The sequence below is a fragment of the Bos taurus genome, chromosome 22, assembly GCF_002263795.3.
Source record: "Bos taurus isolate L1 Dominette 01449 registration number 42190680 breed Hereford chromosome 22, ARS-UCD2.0, whole genome shotgun sequence".
Taxonomy (NCBI): Eukaryota; Metazoa; Chordata; class Mammalia; order Artiodactyla; family Bovidae; genus Bos; species Bos taurus.
In genome coordinates, this window is record NC_037349.1 from 11,606,842 (window position 1) to 11,627,987 (window position 21,146).

Sequence of the window (21,146 nt, forward strand, 5' to 3'; positions counted from 1 at the left end):
TCCCAAAGTTAGATCTCAGAGGGTCTTTTCACTCAAAGCCCCGCCCACAGTAGCCTACGCCTGCCAACCGGGAGGTGGACTTTTCTGAAGCCTAACGCAGAAACGCAGACAGGAATCCTTTCCACTTGCAGCCCCACCTACTGCCAAACCGCAGGCGGGTTTGCAGGAGCACCTTTGGTTTCTTGAAGAAAATTTCACCATTGCCGGGGGTCCCTTTCCCTACAACCCTGCCCACTGCCCGCCCACCAAACAGATGGCGAATTGTCAGGAGCGCTGCCTACAGTTTCTTAGCCGGGAAAGAGGCGCCGGGGCCTCTCGTTCCTCTTCTCCCTTCCTAACCTTCTCTGCTGTCTCCCCCAGGCTGGGAGACCGAGATAATTCCGAGATGCCACAGAGCCTACCTTGACGTGTTTGGGCTCTCCTGGGAAGTCTTTCGAGAAGACTGAGGGAATCTGGGATTCTGGGGTGGCAGGAGAACGGATTGTACAAAGATGTGACGGGACTCCGTATCTGGACAAAGAGCCATATACATACATCAGTCCAGTTCAGTTCAGTTCAGTTGCTCAGTCGTGTCCGACTCTTTGCGACCCCATGAATCGCAGCACGCCAGGCCTCCCTGTCCATCACCATCTCCTGGAGTTCACTCAAACTCACGTCCATCGAGTTGGTGATGCCATCCAGCCATCTCATCCTCTGGCGTCCCCTTTTCCTCCTGCCCCCAATCCCTCCCAGCATCAGAGGCTTTTCCAATGGGTCAACTCTTCACATGAGGTAGCCAAAGTATTGGAGTTTCAGCTTTAGCATCATTCCTTCCAAAGAACACCCAGGGCTGATCTCCTTTAGAATGGACTGGTTGGATCTCCTTGCAGTCCAAGGGACTCTCAAGAGTCTTCTCCAACACCACTCTTCAAATGCATCAATTCTTCGGCGCTCAGCTTTCTTCACGGTCCAACTCTCACATCCATACATGACCACTGGAAAAACCATAGCCTTGACTAGACGGACCTTTGTTGGTAAATCTAGGTTGGTCATAACTTTTCTTCCAAGGAGTAAGTGTCTTTTAATTTCATGGCTGCAATCACCATCTGCAGTGATTTTGGAGCCCCAAAAAATAAAGTCTGACACTGTTTCCCCATCTATTTCCCATGAAGTGATGGGACCAGTTGCCATGATCTTCGTTTTCTGAATGTTGAGCTTTAAGCCAACTTTTTCACTCTCCTCTTTCACCCTCATCAAGAGGCTTTTTAGTTCCTCTTCAGTTTCTGCCATAAGGGTGGTATCATCTGCATATCTGAGGTTATTGATATTTCTCCTGGCAATCTTAATTCCAGCTTGTGCTTCTTCCAGCCCAGCGTTTCTCATGATGTACTCTGCATATGAGTTAAATAAGCAGGGTGACAATATACAGCCTTGACATACTCCTTTTCCTATTTGGAACCAGTCTGTTGTTCCATGTCCAGTTCTAACTGTTGCTTCCTGACCTGCATATAGGTTTCTCAAGAGGCAGGTCAGGTGGTCTGGTATTCCCATCTCTTTCAGAATTTTCCACAGTTTATTGTGATCCACACAGTCAAAGGCTTTGGCATAGTCAATAAAGCAGAAATAGATGTTTTTCTGGAACTCTTTTGCTTTTTCGATGATCCAGCAGATGTTGGCAATTTGATCTCTGGTTCCTCTGCCTTTTCTAAAACCAGCTTGAACATCTGGAAGTTCATGGTTCACGTATTGCTGAAGCCTGGCTTGGAGAATTTTGAACATGACTTTACTAGCGTGTGAGATGAGTGCAATTGTGCAGTAGTTTGAGCATTCTTTGGGATTGCCTTTCATACACACATTTTTTAAAAACAAATTTTACAGTCAATTTGGGATTAGTGCCCACCTACCCCACTAGGTTGGGGTATCCACCAAGGCAGGGAAAGACTTTGTATCCGGGGTGCTTGAAATATACTTGACATTTAATAGGTGATCAATAAATACCTATTGAATGAGTGAATGAACCAAAGCTCTCCAGGTCCTGAGCTGTCCCCTGCCCCCTAAAGAGCGAAGCCAGGTGCCCACTTGACTCCCAATGTCAGTGTTTTCCCCTAGACCCCAGAGGGTAGTACTGGGATTCTCTCAGACACCTAAGGCTGAGGTGTCCTGTTACCCTCAAACACGCAGGGAGCGGTTGTGCTCCCCACTTTTGAAGGGCACGGCCGTGGCATGCCTCTGGCGCCACAAGGCAGTATGCCCTTTCCCTCCTCCATGTCCGAGTGTACAGCCAGGGAGTCCCCAAAGTCCTACGGGCAGGAGTGCTCCCCCAAATTGCGGGGGGTGGGGGGAGGCAGAACCGAGGCCTGTCCCTGTGCCCCCTCCCCGTGATCCTCGAGCGCAGCACCACCTGAATCCCTCAGATCCCCAGTGGAAAGAAGGTAACTCCCCCACTTCCCAAAGATTAAGTCCCGTCTTTCCTGTAAACGCGGAAGTAAAGTCATCGTCCCACCGCCGCGCCAGACTCTAGTGGACTGATGGGTGGAGCTCAGAACACCTCAAAAGGCGGATTCCGGATCCCCACATCCCCAGCACCCCCGCCCCGAGATCTCGAAGGCAGTGATGGGGGGCCCCCCGCCTCCGCACATCTACTGGGGCTCCAGATTGTAGGGCAGGGCGGTGCTTCTCGGAAAGAGAGACCGGCGGGGCGGGACCAGGTGGGCGGGGCGGCCGAAGGGGAAGGAGGAAGCACAGGCCCAGGACGCGACTCGACTGCGCGGCGGCTCCCGCGGCAGCCCGCCATGGCTGAAGGAGTACCCCGCGCGGGGTCCGCGCTCCCCGCGGCTTCCTTGTCCTCCCTGCCCCTGGCAGCGCTCAACGTACGAGTGCGGCGCCGCCTGTCGCTCTTCCTAAACGTGCGGGCGCCGGTGGCGGCCGACTGGACCGTGCTGGCGGAGGCGATGGACTTCGAGTACTTGGAGATCCAGCAGCTGGAGAAGTACGCCGACCCCACGAGCAGGCTCCTGGACGACTGGCAGCGACGTCCGGGAGCCTCAGTGGGCCGCCTGCTCGAGCTGCTCGCCAAGCTCGGCCGCGACGACGTGCTGATGGAACTGGGACCCAGCATCGGTGAGGAAGCCCCCTTTCCGGCCTCACATCCGATGTGGGAGCGGGAGATGAAGGACCTGACCTTCACTGGTCCCTCCTCGGAGGGACCCATCGCTCCTCGGAGGCGGCGGGGTGGCGTGGTACTTTGCGGGTAGCAAGGGAGACATTGGAGACAGCCCGCAGAGGAGAAACCGTGCAAGACTAGTTCCCTCTTTCAATACCGGGGATGACAGGGGCTGGAGAAAGGAGGCGAAGGCCCGGAAAGGCGCAAGGAAACCGCTAAGGCCAAAGCTTTCACATAGGACCAGGAGTCAGAATCCGGGTCCTCTGTTGGGGTGCTAGGGACTGCTTCAAGTAAAACAATAAGCAGGGAAGGGGCTGAAAGCTGACAGTCTTGGAAATCTCAGGTCCCTAGAAAATGCACCCCTTCCTGCCACTTTCTGACGCACAATATACTTGCACAGGTGTGGGGACAGTGGCCCACAGACAGGCATACCGTGTTTGGTTGGGGTGCTGCCCTTGCTGCATATAAACACCAGGTCTCCTGAGCGCCTCTTTCATGCTCTGCTCGCATCAGCAGTGGATCCTAGAGGAGACCTTGGGTTTAATTCTCAGGAGCCTTAAGAGGCAGGGGTGGGGGGAGGAAAGGGGCAGAGGCACAAGCCTGACCCTGATGGCTTCTCTCATAGCCAGAACACCACTGATATCCTTTTAGGATGGCCAGAGCCAGGTGGGAGCTCTCCTTTTCAGAGCTGTTGAACTGTGGATGGCACCAGTGGGCTGGAGAAGCCCTGGGGCACAACACAGCCAGGAAGGTGGGGCCGGGGCTGGATCCTGACTGTGGGTAAAGGCATGGGGTACCCTTGGGGAGCTGGCCACACCTTGTCTCTTCCCTACAGAGGAGGACTGCCAAAAGTATATTCTGAAGCAGCAGCAGGAGGCATCTGAGAAGCCTTTACAGGTGGACTCTATAGACAGCAGCATAACTCGGATAAATGACATGGCAGGCATCACCATTCGCGACGACCCCCTAGGTAAGGGCCCAGTCCTGCCCCTCTGGGCCATAGGACATTGTGGTGTTAAGAGCATGAGTGTTGGAAGCAGATGGGTTGTGCTTGGGCAAGTCACTTAATCTCTCTGAGCTTCAGTTTCCTAAGAAACGGGAATAATAATAGTCCAACCTCTAGTTTCGCATATGAGAAGTGATGCGTCTAGCTCACGGCTACTAGGGCTTGTCTCGGGTGGAGAGGAGGTACGTATTGTTCGATTGGGTAGGATCCAGGACCAGGGTCGCTTAGGCTGGGGGCACCTGGCTGGGCTCATCCCCAGCCTTCCTGGAGGGCTCTGACCATCCCATTGTGCTCGCACCCAGGGCAAAAGCCCGAGTGTTTTGATGCCTTCATCTGCTACTGCCCCAGCGATATTGAGTTTGTCCACGAGATGATCCGGCAGCTGGAACAGACAAACTATCGGCTGAAGTTGTGCGTGTCTGACCGTGACGTCCTGCCTGGCACCTGTGTCTGGTCCATCGCCAGTGAACTCATTGAGAAGAGGTTGGCTACGTGGCCGCAGGGCAAGTGGGTGGGTGTGCAAAGCCCTGCCAGGGATCCCCATGCTGGGGTCCTCCCGGCCGGCCCCTGTCTAGCCTGGCACAGTGGGATCCTCCCAAGGCTGTCCCCTGGTGGGTCACCACGGTGCCTGTAGCCTGCCCACTCTCCCCTAGGTGCCGTCGGATGGTGGTGGTGGTCTCTGACGAATACCTGCAAAGCAAGGAATGTGATTTCCAGACTAAGTTTGCACTCAGCCTCTCTCCAGGTGAGCTCAGCCCTGCCCTGCCACAGAGCAGTGGGCAGGGCCTCGAGATGCCAGCCATCCCTCCTTAAGGGCCATGAATGTAGCATCAGGGAACTCAGGCAGGTCTCTACACACCTAAGTGTGTGTGCATAGGAGTGCCTTTTGTGTAGGTGAATAGGCACCAGGGGTTCTTATTGGGAAAGGGCTATTGTTAACCCCTGACTGGAGGACTGGTCCAGCCCCGTGATGGCAGAGAGCCTGGAGCAAGCTCTGCCCCCTCTGGCTTGCAGGTGCCCATCAGAAGCGACTGATCCCCATCAAGTACAAGCCAATGAAGAAAGAGTTCCCCAGCATCCTGCGCTTCATCACTGTCTGTGACTACACCAACCCCTGCACCCAGAACTGGTTCTGGACTCGCCTCGCCAAGGCCCTGTCCATGCCCTGAACTGCCCAAGCCCCTGGGAGTGCGTGCCTCTGTGTGCCTGTACATCTCCTTCTACCCCTGCCTCCACCCGCAGTTGTAGGGGGATCTTTGCTCCGCTGGCCTCTCGATCGCTGGACATGCCTGCTCCATGGACACAGCTGCAGCCATGGTCCATATCTGGACAGCACCTCTCATGTCCTGCATAGAACACGTGGCACGCCCGCTTGCTGAGTTATCAGCCAGGATGGTGGAAACCACAGGGGGCTGGGACTAAGCAGAAGACCAGAAGAGCCAGCTCTGACCCCTCCATCCGTCTTGGGCCTCAGTTTCTCTGCCTGAGAACTAAGCGGGGTGGGGAGAACAGGCAGTCGCTGTGTTTGAATCATTGTGGGAAACAGTGAAGCACTGTTTTGAGTCTCCTGGTTGAGAGCCATCTGGCCGCTGCTGGGACCAGGGTGCTGCTGTGCAGCTGCCTCCACAGTGCTTCGGGGCCCCACACCTCACACCCCACTTCCCCCTGCACCAGGGGACAGAGGGCGAAGCAGGCTGCACTGAGCCTGATCCCCCATGGGCGCACCTCTCATCTGCCTTTTTGACTCCTCCCAGCCTCTGCTCACCTTCAGCGTGGTAAGTCCCCAAGAGTCTGGCCTGCGCTCCTGGGGCTGCCTTTCACTTCCACCTGTCGAGGGCCTGTGGTTCTCTCAGCTCTGCCCTGCACAATACAGGAGCCCGACTTCTGGCCTCTCCATCAAGTTTGGTTTCTGGGGCTAGGTCATCATGGTGGTGTGGGCAGGAAGTCTTTCTTTCTGGGGCCCACTCACAGAGAGAACTTTCCCACCAGTCTTCTGTTGCGTAACTGCCTTACCACGTTTGCTGGAACTAGTTTACAGGGACCACATAAGAGCCTCCTGCCCCGAAGCTTGTGGGCACATGGACACATACAAGCTCACACGCCGAGACACAGGGACACATACACTGGCACCCTCACGCACAGACATACAGGCATCTTCATGCACACATTTCCCTGGGCACAGCTCCCAGAAACAGCTGGTAGGATAGTCCCACCACAAGGGGATCCTAACTCTGGACAACATGGGACCCTCTTGTCTTCTTTTTCTGTTTTCCTTTTTCACTGGGACCAGATTCTGGAAAGGACCCACTGTACCAGCATTTACACCTTCAGTGAAGCGCAGAGCAAGGAAAAGAGCTGTTGAACTCACACAACAGGTTAGCTGCGACAGCTGTTTTTCTCTCCTCGGGAGAGTTGTATGTTCTTTTCTCTTCACCTCTCCTTCAAGGAGGAATGGTCATGGTCTTAGGTCTCTGTCCCAGGATGGAGCCCAGGACCCTAAATCTAAAAGCAAGTGTATGTCTTCTCTGCTGTGCCTTCAGTGAGGGCTGGGGGCAAAGCACCTTCCCTCGGGGTCTCAGGAGGGTCAGAGGCCCCACTCTGCCTGATTCTCATGGAGCACTTAGCTACCAGGTGCCTATCCCCTTTGATACTGGGGAATATTTTACAACAATTTCAAAAAGGTATCTTTCAAACCTGTTTCTATCCATTGTGAGAAGGTCAAAGAGAGCTGAGAAAGGCCTCTGTTTGTAATTGCCCCCTTCTGTATCCTAGGTTTATAATAAAGAGTCTCTACTTTGGGAGCAGCAGGTTTCATTTCTGTCTGGAAAGAGTATGGAAGCAGTAACCTAGGATAAGGCTCTGCCGGGTGTGAAAAACTGGCCCCTTGGGGAGGTTCAAGTGGGTCTGGCAGGGGCTTCCTGAAGGCTGGGGCTCCACCACAGGCCTCACCAGGGCTGCAGACAAAGTTAGAAACAGCAGCTCAGCTCCCGACGCTGGGGACACTGCTTTCCTCTGCCAAGCCGGGTCTGCCGGGGAATCAGCCACATGCTGGGTGGGACAGGGCTGCTCTTCCAGGCTCCAAGAAGAGTTTGGATAAGATCCCCATTCTAGATCACAGATCCCTGGAGAACTCAGTTGTTAAGAATGGCCATCCTGGGGCATGTCTTTGTTAATCCTAAAGGAGTTGATCTGTTTTTAAATAGAATGCACTACTTTTTTACTGTTCCCTTGAGAAAAATTGGAAAATACAAAGGAAGAAAAACCACCCATAATCCTAATCCCAGAGACGAGTCTGGTGATCTTTTAGAGTGCCCAGAGATTATCAGCGACCTCTGTTACCATGTCCTGGCTCCTGAGCCTTGTGGATGCTGGAGGCATCCCAGCCCTGCCCCTAGCACTCCTGGAAAACCCCCTGTGTTCAGAGCAGCCCCGAGGCCAGACCTTCCTCTCTAGTGGCCCCTTGGGAACACAGCCTCAGTGTGGTCCCAGCAGGGCCCCTGGGATCTGCCTAGTACCCCCAGGGCTGTGGGCGGGGACAATCTTTGGGTCTGCTCCTGGTCATGGTGAGGGGTTTCTGGGTAACACGTTACATCATAGGAAAAGCCCCCGTTCTCTCAGGTCATGATGGTGACCCGAATGTGCTCACCTCACTCCCGTCTGATCCTCACACCCCTCCACCTTCCTCCAGTGCCCACCTCCCCACAGGCAGGTTCCCAGATACTAAGAAAGCTTCCTCTTCCCACTTTTGGTTTAGTCCTCTAAGAAATTTTGACAGAGCAATCCTCTTTTTTCAAGAGAAACTTCAGTGCCGCAATTATCCAAGGCAAGTTTTGGAGGGCAGCAGAAGAGATTAAATACAAGATTACAAATCTACATGACAACGGACCTGGATTCCAACAGAATCAAGAGCGAGAGAAAGAGAGGGAGAGGGATCTCCTCCAGATTGGACAATAAACTATGCCGATACGGTGTGACTTTGTTCAATCCTAGTTCAAACACATTAATTATAAAGAGATATTCTGGAGGACTTCCCAGAGGCTGAGACTCCATACTCCCAATGCAGGGAGCCCCAGGTTTGATTCCTGGTCAGGGAACTGTTAATAGATCCCACACGCCACACATCATTATCTCGCATGATGCAACTAAAAAAGATCCTGCGAACCGCACCAAGACCTGGCACAGCAGCCAAATAAATAAATACTTAAAAAAAAATGTTTTGGGGTGATAGAGGACAATATATAGAATATATGAGAACTCTTAACAAAAAAACAACCCAATTAAAACATGAGCACACCATCCCTGGTGGTGCAATGGTTGGGAGTCCACCTGCCGATGAAGGGGGACATAGGTTCGAGCCCTGGTCTGGGAAGATCCCTCATGCCACAAGGCAGCTAGGCCTGTGCGCCACAGCTACAGAGCCTGCATGCCCGAGTCCACGAGCTGTAACTACTGAAGCCTGGGCGCCTAGAGCCTCCACTCTGCAACAAGAGAAGCCACCGCAGTGAGAAGCCCGAGCACTGCTGCTAGAGAGGAGCCCCTGCTCCCTGCAACTGGGGAATAGCCTACGCACAGCAACGAAGACTCAGCACAGCCAAAAATGAATTTTAAAAAATAGTTTAAAAAGCTGCAACAAAACTATCACGTTTAAAAAAAAAAAAAAATGACCAGGGGTCTTGAATAGACATCTCTCCAAAGAAGATACACAAGTGACTAAGAAAATACATGAAAAGATGCTATCATTAGGGAAATGCAATTCAAAACCACAATGAAATACCATTTCATTCCCATTAGGATGGCTACTATCAAAAAACTCAGAAAATAACAAGTGTTGATGAGGATGTAGAGAAATTAGAACCTTTGTGCAGTGTTGGCAGGAATGTAAAATGGTACAGTTGCTGTGGTATGCCAATTTCCAAAAAAATTAGAAATACCATATGATTCAGCAATTCCACTTCTGTGTATAAACCCCAATGAATGGAAAGCAGGGTGCTAATATCAGAGACATGTGTACACCCATATTCATAGGAGCATTATTCACAACAGCTAAAATGAGTAAGCAAGTCAGGTATCCCCTGACAGATGAATAAACAAAAGGTGTTATATACATATAACAGAATAGTGTTCATCCTTAAAAGGAATGACATTCTGACACATGCTGCAATATGAGGACGTTATGCTAAGTGAAATGAGCCAGTTGCAAAAAGACAAATGCTATATAATTCCACCTATATAAGGTATCTAGACCAGCCAAGTTCTTAGAGACAGAAAATAGAATGGTGGTTTCCAGGGCCTGTGGGAAGGAGAGAATGAAGGGTTGTTGTTTAAAGAATGGTAAAACAATACATACACACATAAAACAGAATCACCTCACTTTACTTGAAACTAATACAACACTGTAAATTAACTTTACTTCAATTTTCTTAAAAGGCAATTTCAAATATTATTTGAAAAAAAGAGTTGTTTAATGGGTACAGAGTTTCAGTTTTGCACAATGAAGTGTTCTGGAGATGGTTGTACAAATATATGACAACCTCCCCCCCGCCAAAAAAAACCCAACATACTGAACAGTATACTTAAAAATTGGTTACTATGGTAAATTTTATGTTATAGATATTTTATCACTAAAAAAACAGACAACTGGGGAAATCTGGGTATTAGATGATGCTAAAGAATTATCACTATTTGTTTCAGATGTGATATAGCATTGTGGTTACATAAAGGAAATCAACACTTTGTTAAAGACTAATTCTGAAGCACATTGTTATGAAATGGGTAATGTCTTAGATTCGCCTTTAAATAATTAAGAGAGAAAAAATAACAAAGGCTATATGAAGCAAATGTGACTAATAGCAGTTATTAAACTGGAGGAGCATTTCTTCTCTCTGCTCATGTGTCTAAAATTTTTCATAATTAAAAAATGTTTTAAGTTAAAAAGTACAAGCATCGCTGCTACTCCGCTTGCACAAAAGTCTCTCTTCCTGTATCTCCCTAAGGTGGGTATTTCAAAATCATTCATTAGGAATGACGGAAACATAAAAGAAAATAATTGTTTCCTGCCTCGTTGGGAAAGTGGAGGAAAAGTTTGATAATATATTCCCAGACATCTGAAAATCTCATCTTGGATAGTTGGCTTTTTAAAAATTACTAATTTTGAGTCTTACTAGAAATATACTGAAAATATTTTCTTCAACTCAAAAATATTTTTCCTTAAGTTAAAAGAGATTCTCAGTAACTCCATGACATTTGAGACAGAAGGACCAGATTACTGATCCTGTAAGAAGGGAGACGCAACATGGCTGCTCAGCAGTCGCCCTGCAAGCCTTGCTCTGTAGCAAAGGGGACAATGTCTCCAGCCTGGGAGGCACGGATAGATTTCTTGCCCTCAAGACACCAGAAGCAGCCTTTGTAGGCTTCTGGCTGACAGGGAATTCTGAGTGGTTGGGCCAGGAACTGGCAAGTGGTAGAAAACTGGAGAATGCCTGTTCAAACCAGGCTGGAAGGATCCCAAATTCCAGAGGGTGAACTCAGAATCACAGAGTAGACCACAGGCAGAGCCACTGAGCCGGTAGGGAGGTGCGGGAGGAGGGAGTCACCATCATTTCAGGTGAACATTGTCCCCACCGTCTGCTGTTCGCCAGGTGAGACAGAAGACATGGTCCATAAGTCCCTGGGGACTCCTGGTACCGGGGAAGTACCAGATATGGAATAAACACACCTCTCCCCAGGCCCTCTACAAAGTACAGCTTAACCGGCCCTGGGAGATATAGATAGATAACTAGAAAGAAAGTGGAAGTGTTAGTTACTCAGTCAAGTCCAGCTCTTTGCAACTCCACGGACTATAGCCCGCCAGGCTCCTCTGTCCACATGGAATTCTCCAGGCAAGAATACTGGAGTGGGTTGCCATTTTTTCCCCCCAAGATAGAGATATATAAATAAATAAAGACTTCAAAGGACAGAGAGGAAAATAAACAGGCTAGTGGTCTTGGGACTCAGAGAAAGACATGGCAATGATTCCCAGGTTTTTCTTTTTGTTTCGAATATCTCAGACTGAGCACTGGAGAAGCTAGTAACCTACAAACATGGGTACAGACAAAGAAAAAAAAAAAAAAGTCCTGCTCTTTCTAGCCAGGAAGGGGCAGCCTAATAAGAAAAAATACTTTAAGACAATCTACTCTAGCCTAACCACAGGAACACTGTGCAGGTAATACTACCCACACCCTGCCAGCCCAGGCACACCAGGAGCCTGGGCCCCACTCCTGTCTGCAGGGAGCTGTCAGGAGGTCTAGCAGTCAGGGCTGTCATCACCACCAGCAGCAATGGCCTCCTCCGCTGTCGGTGCAAGCCATCAGGCAGCAGTTAGCAAGGCATCCTGCCCCCCACCGGGGTGGCCTACTCACAGGCTTAGTGGACAGCCTGAACTCCTGCACTAGCCCAGCAGTAATTAGGCACCAACTCCACCTCCCCACGGGCTTCCCAGGTGGCTCAGTGCTAACAAGATCACCTGCCAAGGCAGGAGACTTGGGTTCAGTTCCTGGGTTGGGAAGATCCCCTGGAGAAGGAAATGGCAACCCACTCCAATATTCTTGCCTGGAGAATCCCATGGACAGAGGAGCCTGGCGGGCTACAGATCACAGGGTTGCACAGAGTAAGACACAACTGAGAGATTAAGCACACACGTGTACCTCCCTACTTCCTAGGCCGGCAACAGAGGCTGAGCTGGGAACCCGAACTTTGACCTCTTTCTGACAGCATCGGTGTGGTGACAGAGTGAGCCTGCTAAAACAGAAGATTCTTTTTTTTCTCTCTGAGATACTGATTTTAATTTTGGGGGTAAGTAAACAGAAGTGGAATTGCTGCATTTTGCTTTTAATTTTTTTTTGTAGCTATATTCTGCTATTATTTTATTTTTTTGTATTGGTTTTGCCATACATTGACATGAATCAGCCACAGGTATACATGTGTTCCCCATCATGAACCCCCCTCCCACTTCCCTCCCCATCCCATCCCTCTGGGTCATCCCAGTGCACCAGCCCCGAACACCCAGTATCATGCATTGAACCTGGACTGGCGATTCGTTTCACATGTGATAATTTACATGTTTCAATGCCATTTTCCCAAATCATCCCACCCTTGCCCTCTCCCACAGAGTCCAAAAGACTGTTCTATACATCTGTGTCTCTTTTGCTGTCTCGCATACAGGGTTATCGTTACCATCTTTCTAAATTCCATATATATGCGTTAGTATACTGTATTAGTGTTTTTCTTTCTGGCTTACTTCACTCTGTATAATAGGCTCCAGTTTCATCTGCCTCATTAGAACTGATTCAAATGTATGTAGCACTGTTCATAATAGCCAGGACATGGAAGCAACCTAGATGTCCATCAGCAGATGAATGGATAAGAAAGCTATGGTACATATACACAATGGAGTATTACTCAGCCATTAAAAACAGAAGATTTAAATATCTATCCAGAGTCTCATAATACTCTACATGTCCAGGACTGAAAGTCACTCTTTATACTGAGAACCAGGAAAATCTCAACTTAAGCAAGAAGGGATAACCAACAGTTGTTAACCCCAAGATGACACAGATGTTAAAATTATCTGACAATGATTTTTAAGCAGCCAGTGTAAAAATGCTTCAGTAAGGTATTACAGATGTACTTCAAACAAATGAAAAGCATCTCAGCAAAGAAACAAAACAGATTAAGAACTAAATTGAAATTTTAAAACTGAAAAAAAATCCACTGAAATAAAAATCTTACTAGATGAGTTCCATAATAAAATGAACTATGGCTCAGCATGAACTGTTTCATGTTGAGGTTTGACAGAAAACAACAAAATTCTGTAAAGGAATTATCCTTCAATTAAAAAATAAATAAATTTTAAAAAAGAATAATAGAAATCACCTAATCTGAACAAGAGATGACAGAAAAAAATTCACATTCCCAGGAATCTGTGGAACTGTAAGAAAATATCTAGTATTTATGTTCTTTGGGGTCTCAAAAGTAGAGGAGGAAGAAAGTGGAGCTTAAAAAAATACTCAAATAAATATGGCTAAAATTTTACAAATATGGCAAAGACATAAACATATAGATTCAAGAAGGTTATAAAATCCCAAATAGGATAACCCAAAGAAATCCATGTCAAGATACACATAGTTAAACTTCTGAAAACTAAAGACAAAGAAAAGATCTTGAAAGTAGCTAGAGAAATGACAACTTCCCTATGATGAAAAAAAAAAAATTGAATGAGGTCAAATTTCCTATCAGAAACCAAGGAAGTCAGGGGAAGTGGCACAAGATTTTCCGAGTGCTGAAAGAAAAGAGCTGTCAACTCAAAATCCCATATGCAGAGAAAATCAGAAATGAAGAGGAAATTAAGACATGCTGAGATGAAGAAAAACTGCGAGAATGTGTCATCAGCAGTTGTACTCTTAAAAAATAGCTAACAGAAGTTTATGAAGCAAAAAATAAATGATCGGAAAAGGAATCTTGGACTACCAAGAAGGAAGAACAAAAGAGTAAAAATATTTTAATACAATGTTTTCCATTTCCTCTTCAGCTTTCTAAATCGTATCTGATGGTTTAAGCAAAAGGTTAGTAGTTGTGTGCAGGGCAGATTACAGAAGGTGATAAGCACTGCGGTAATCTCTATTTCGAGTATTTACATCTGCTCAAACTTGGGAGGAGGGACTCTGTGGTCCCTTCTGTTTCCTCTTTCCTAAAACGATCAAAGCGCATGAGGTCCGGTCCAGCATCCTCTATCTTGAGTACTCACATATCATCCGATGTGATTCTCAATCTTTTATTTTTTTTTTTTCCTTTTTTGTCACTCTGCGTGGTATGTGGAACCTCCCCAACCAGAGATGAAATCCATGCCCTCTGCAGTGGAAGCGCAAAGTCTTAACCATGGACCACCATGGAAGACCTCAATTTGTATACAGAAAATATTTGAGACAGTTATAAACTGGGGCGAGTAAAGGGGCTTAAAGAAGGGTTCCTATCCCTCACTGAAACTGGTCAGGTCAACACAAGCAGAACCGAGCTAAGTTATGTATATACAGTGCCACACCTAAATATCTACACAAAGAGAGACGCTCCAAAAACTATCAATAAATCAAAATGAAATGGAAATGGATGAGATGGAGAACTGATTAGTGGTTCTCAGGAGTCAGGGGTAGTTGCAGGGGAAGGGGATGGGTGTGCTATAAAGAAGTAGCAGAGGGAGGTTTTAAGGTCTTGTAATAGTTCTATGTCTTGATTGTGGTGGTGGTTACACAGACCTGCACATAGTAAAAACGGCAAAGTTCTGCACATACACACATTATACCAATGTCTAGTTCCTGGTTTTGACACTGTACTCTAGTTACATAAGATGTATTCACTGGGGGAAATTGTGTGAAGGGTTCAGAAACTTCTCTGTGCTATTCTTGCAACTTCCTGTGAGTCTATAATTATCTTGATAAAAAACTTTAAAAATTTTAACATAAAAATGAAGTAAAAAAAACAAAAGCTCCCGGGTGCTTATGCAATGCCTAAAGCTTAACTTTCCATCTTGTCCCCCCTCCCAGTTTTATGAAGATATGGCTGACATACAGCACTATGTAAGTTTAAGGTGCACAATCTGACCTGCGTATATTTTGTGAAATGATTACCACAGTAACTTTAGTTAACATCCATCATTTTGTATAGATCAAAAGAGGAATGTTTTTCTCTTTGTGATGAGAACTCTTAGCATACACTCTCTTTTAACTTTTCCGTATATCACACATCACTGTTAACTACAGTCATCATGCTATATATTATAACCCCAATAGCTATTTATCTTATAACTGGAAGCCTGTACATTCTAACCACTTTAATTCCCCCTCCCCTCAACATTCACCTCTAGTAACCACAAATCTGATCTCTCTGAGTCTGTTTTTGTTTGTTTAGATTCCACATATAATTGAGATCATAAATTGTCTTTTTCTGTCTGACTTATTTCCCTTAGCATAATGCCCTCAAGGTCCATTCATGTTGTCCCAAATGGCAGAATTTCCTTCTTTTTTAATGGATGACAGTGTTAGTCACTCAGTTGTATCTGACTCGTTGCAACCCCCTGTAGCCCACCAGGCTCCTCTGTCCCTGGAATTCTCCAGGCAAGAATACTGGAGCGGGTAGCCATCCCCTTCTCCAGGGGATCTTCCCAATCCAGGGATCAAACCCAGATCTCCTGCATTGCAGGCAGATTCTTTACCGTCTGAGCCACCACAGATGAAGCATGTGTACACACACACACACACACACACACACCACACATAAACACACTCATATAGCCCTTGATGGACACTTAGGTTGTTCCCACATCTTGGTTATTGCAAATAATGTTGCTATAAGCATGGGGGTGCAGGTATCTCTCTGACAGAGTGTTTTCATTTGCTTTGGACATATACCCAGAAGTGGAACTGCTGGACCATATGGCAGTTCTATTTTAATCTTTTGCGGAACCTCCATACTGTTCTCCGTAGTGGCTGTACCAGTTTACTTTTCTGGCATTGCACAAGTTTTCTTTTTCCACATCCTCTTCAGCATCTAGCTGCCATCCTGCTTTTTCAAAAGAACTATTTTAAATATAAAAATGATCACTGGAAACATATATTCATGCATATGTAAAAATCTGTGCATTTTCAATCAGCATTCTATGTTGAGAAAATGAACCAAATTTTGTTTTTGAGGACCTGCTTATTATCTTGGTCCAGGTCAAAAGCAGAATATAAACAGAAACTACCCAGGGCTCTTGCCTCAAGGAACGTAAAGCCCAGGCAATGAATCAAGACAAAAATGCAGGAAAACCCAAATAACTCAAGAATTAGACCACACAGCCTTCCATAGCATGTATGCTGATTTGTGCCAAAGGCAATGTGTCCTGTAAGACCTGAAGACAGGCCTCTATAAGAGGCAGATAACCTTGAAGTTGGCTTTGAAAGGCGGCGAAACTGGTGGAGTAGAGACCTGGCAGCGGAGGAGATTCAAGCAGTAAGGGAATGATACAAATGGGAAAAGTGAGGGGCACATCTAGGGGCGAGCAGACTGATAGGTGAGATCCCTCCAGGCTCAGTACAGAGGCCCTGAAATGCAGGCTGCAACAGGGTACCTGTGTCTGGGCAGGAAAGGACTGGTGAACCCAGAGGGTAGAGAAGATTAGCTTAGTGGCTCCAGCGCAGGATAGATTTGAGAAACTGATAAGCATGCTGAAAATTTCTGCTTTACGCAAGTGCACAAACAAGATTGCGAAAAGAAGTAACTGCTGGCTACAGGAGAGATTCTGGGATCCTCAGAATTTCCTGTTTCCTCAGATCAAACCCCGCCTGGCCCATTCTAGTGTCCCGGGTCCTAAGCACTTATGCATCAGTTGAGTCTGTGAAGTCCTAACCCTGAGGTCACGAGATCCTGAGGGTGCACCAAGTCCAAGGACCCATGAGGTTAACTCTCATGAGCTCTCTGCTTTATGAGGCTCTTCTGACTTGAGTATCATCAGTGAGAATGTTTTAAGGACCCCAACTTCATGTACTTTTGAGAATTACAGCCTTCAGGAGTTGGATAACGAACACAGTGTTATGCAACAGAACTAGGTGAACCACATACGTATTTTTATATTTTCTAGTAGCCATGCTAAAAAAGTAAAAAAGAAACAGGTGACATTAATTTTAACATTTTATTTAACCCAATCTATCTAAAATATCATTTCAACATGTAATCTGTATAAAGACTATTGATGACATTTTAGGTGGGTTTTTTTCTCATAGTAAGTCTTTAAAATCCAGTGTGTATTTCACACTTACAGCACATCTCAAATTAGACTAGCCGCATTTATAGTGCTCCTGAGAAGGCAATGGCACCCCACTCCAGTCCTCTTGCCTGGAAAGTCCCATGGACAGAGGAGCCTGGAAGGCTGCAGTCCATGGGGTCGCTGAGGGTCGGACACGACTGAGCGACTTCACTTTCACTTTTCACTTGCATGCATTGGAGAAGGAAATAGCGACCCACTCCAGCGTTCTTGCCTGGAGAATCCCAGGGACGGGGGAGCCTGGTGGGCTGCCGTCTGTGGGGTCGCACAGAGTCGGACACGACTGAAGCGACTTAGCAGCAGCAGCATTTATAGCACTCAACAGCTACATGGGGACAGTGGCTACCCCATCAGACAGTGCAGCTGTAGAATCTTGCCACTTAAACTGTGGTCCCTGGACTGGCAGCATCATACCATCTGCTAGAAATAAGGAATCTCAGGCCCCACTGCAGGCCTAATTCATAAAATTCTACAGGTGACTCATAGGTACATCTGGGAAGAGAGATATAGGGTACTCAGTGTTTTCACTACCTAACATCAACATTGCTTCTCTTCATTCAGGCTCCATGCCGTGCTTTTGCTTTGTGATTTTCAACACCATTTCCAGACACAGATCTAAACCAAGCAACACCTCTCCTTGATGCTGAGCATCACAATGGGTTCAGGCATGCCAAATGTTTCAACCAGATTCAATGAGATCCAATGAATTCTTTGATAAATCCCACTGCCCTTGAATGAAAAAGGTAAGTTTTAGAGCCATCGTGGAGCATGATGGGAGATCCTGCCTTTATATGAAGCCTGTGAATGGAGGGAAAAAACTGATGGCCTCATTTGAACCCCTGCTCTAAGTCTTACAGCTTGACTTTTCAGATATGTTGTTGTTGTTCAGTCACTAAGTCGTGTCCGACTCTTTTGTAAGCCCATGGACTACAGCATGCCAGGCTCCTCTGCCCTTCACAATCTCCTGGAGTTTGCTTAAATATAAGTCCGTTGAGTCAGTGATGTTATCTAACCATCTCATCCTCTGCCGCCCACTTCTCCTTATGCCTTCAATCTTTCCCAGCATCAGTGTCTTTTCCAATGAGTCGGCTCTTCAAATCAGGTAGCCAAAGTATTGGAGCTTGAGCATCAGTCCTTCCAGTGAATATTCAGGATTTATCTCCTTTAGCATTGACTGGCTTGATCTTCTTGCAGTTCTATGAGCCAGTAAATTGTTTGTTTAAACTAGTTTGGGTTGTGTTCTAGATAGTTATTATCTGTTTTCTTCTCCCCTTGTTCTCTGCAAGGCTCTGTGTCCCTGGATACTGATCTTCAAGAATTATATCAATAGGCTCCCCTTACCTTCTGGGTTTCTGTTGGGATTGGCTAACTGTCAGCACAAGTAGAAGGTGGAAGCACAGGAAGTAATAAAGTTGGGATATTTACTCCCTTGCCTCCTTTCTTGTGGGGCTGCTGAGGGCTGACTTCTTTCTACTATAGGCCACAGCTATTTTCAGGTAGATCTCTCCTTTACCTACCCTCTCATTCCAGCAGTCCTCTGTGTCCTTGCTCCTTCAGGCCTCGGGATGGTTGGTTTCCTGAGGCTGACAACCCAGGACTATTGCACATTCCTTTTGGTTTCTCAGTCCATGCCTTAGCAAACAGCTCCTTTATTAAACTCTCCTCAAATAATCCACTTTGAGCATCCCCCTTACTTCCTTTGGGGACCTGATTAGTACCATAATTGGTATCGGCAATGGCCTTAAAATAGGATTCTGGCATTGAGTTGCTCACATATATAAGGAAGGCATTGAGTTTGGGATTAGCAGATGCAAACTATTATATACAGGACCGATAAACAACCAGGTCCTATTGTATAACACAAGGAACTATATTCAATATCCTGTAATAAACCGTAACAGAAAAATATATGAAAAAGTATATGCATATATATATAACTGAATCACTTTGCATATACATATATAAACTGAATCACTTAGCCATACATCAGAAACTAACACACTAAAAATCAACTATACTTCAATATTTTAAAAAAGAGAAAGTGATATATGCAACTTATAGTTCATGACCTTAACAAAATTGTGTGCCCTCTACTTTCCCTCCCCTTCAGGCTGCAGGAATGTGGGTACAGTGGTGGAAGTTAGCAGCTCTGTTTTGTTTTTAAATATTTGGCTGCACCGGGTCTTAGTTGAGGCATGTAGGATCTAGTTCCCTGACCACGGATGGAACCCGGGCCCCCTGCACTGGGAGCTCAGTCTCAACCACTGGACCACCAGGGAAGTCCCCTAGAAGCCCCATGTTGAGGATAGCGGACACAGCGTAGGAAGGGCCTGGGATCTTGATTACTGGGTTGAACTATCAGCTCAAAATTGTCTATACTCAACTTTTAGGTACAGGAGAAAGAGATTTCTACTTTGGCTACTGTTACAGCAGGAATGCTAGCATCCTTAATGCAGTTTGGGTTTTCTGACACCAGCAACCAAGAGGTCCTAAGTGACGAAACAGGTTTGTTACAAGCCTACTGCCGCACTCAGCCAACCACAGTCCCATCAGGTCCACTGATGGTCTCCTCCTTGCTCTGCTGTGGGTCCTGCCCACTCTTCAGATGAACACTGGCCCATGCGCTGATTCAAATCACTACTGCTCCTGAACAAAGGCTCCCCTTTCCTGCCCCCATGCTGGCTGTGAGGATCTGTGTGCTCCACCAAAAGGCTGGCCTTAACTGGACACTTCCTATGCAGGGATGCGTATTAACTCACACTCTGAGAGGTCCAAAGACAATGTTGTTTGTTTTCTGTAGTCTAATCTTTCCTATAAGCCCCTGTCCTCCTAGGTGGCAAGGGGAGATTTAGGCTTGCTGGTGAATATTAGATGATTTGGTTCAAACAGTATGTTTCAGAGTAACTTGGTCTCTCTGAAGTAAATGCTGCTTCTCGGGTCTCTTTCTCTCCCCTGCCCCCCTCACCTTACCAAGAAGGTCTGGTAGACAAAGGAGAACTATCATATGATATCCCTTATATGTGAAATCTAAAAAGAAAGTATACAAATGAACCTATTTACAAACAAAAACAGACTCAAAGACTTAGAGAATGAACTTACGGTTGCCAGCGGGGAAGAGGGAGGGAGTTTGGGATCGACATTACACACGGCTGTATTTAAAATGGATAACCAACAAGGACCTACCGTATAGCTCAGGGAACTTTGCTCAATGTTACGTGGCAGCCTGGATGGCAGTCGGGTTTGGGAGAGAATGGATACACGTAGATGTATGGCTGGGTTCCTTTGCTGTTTTACCTGAAACTATCACAACATTGCTAATTGGCTATGCTCTGATATAAAATAAATAGCTTTTTAAAAAAACAGCTAAGGTCTTGGAGCTCAGGAAATCAGAGGTTCAAACGTGAACTCACAGCAGAGGCAAAGTGTTGCTTTGGATTCCTGTGAGGTCTTCTAGCTCTGCCATGAAACACCTGGCTTCCTTTCTGAACTTCCAGAATTACCTGGACGCAGTGGACCTCATCTGGCTTCTAGAGTGAGATGCCAGCCCTCAGAGCTGAAGTCCATGGCCCCAACCGCTTGCCTTTTGCTATAAAATCCCCCCTCCGCAGGCCTTTTCACAGCCAGTCTCTACACCAGCCTCTACGGCACTTCCAAGTGCTGTCATGGGGCACAGGGAAGCTTCTGATTTCCTGTGGACCGAGCACAAGCTGTGAGGAACTGGATATGGTATGCTGGTATTCACGGCTTAGGCTCTGCCCTCTGTCACACTGTTCAGTATACTGGACATGATGCAAAGCCAAGTGGAAGGCTTCTCTTGGCAGCTTGCAGTCTCTCCCAAGCCTTACCTGGGGAAGCAACCCACAAGCCTCTGACATTCTGAATTCCTCATAGTTGCCCTGTCTGTCTTAGATGTTTCTAGTTTCCCCTATTCAAGATTGGGGGTGGGGGTGCTGGGGAGAATAGATGGCGGAGACGAGGACCCTGGAGCATGCCTGCCTGCTTATTCTTCCTTTTCCATTTCTCTGCTCACATACCTGCAGGCAGTGCTACTTTTATTTCCTCTTCCTTTTTCCCCTCATGGTCTAGACATCACAGGTAAGTTTTCACCCCTACAGTATACAAGGAACACCACGATCTGAGCAAGTAAGAACCAGCTTTTGACATAA

At 46.9% G+C, this 21,146-nt stretch overlaps 1 protein-coding gene across 3 annotated transcripts; it reads left to right on the forward strand.

Moving 5' to 3' along the window:
* Positions 1 to 2,717: 2,717 nt before the first annotated feature.
* Positions 2,718 to 6,949, forward strand: MYD88 (MYD88 innate immune signal transduction adaptor). 3 transcript variants are annotated; one of them, XM_059879491.1, is made up of 5 exons: positions 2,718 to 3,099; positions 3,978 to 4,112; positions 4,451 to 4,640; positions 4,851 to 4,893; positions 5,163 to 6,949. In XM_059879491.1, the coding sequence occupies exons 1-5, from the start codon at positions 2,772 to 2,774 to the stop codon at positions 5,181 to 5,183; spliced, it is 717 nt and encodes a 238-aa protein (XP_059735474.1). In that variant the 5' UTR covers positions 2,718 to 2,771; the 3' UTR covers positions 5,184 to 6,949.
* Positions 6,950 to 21,146: the final 14,197 nt, after the last annotated feature.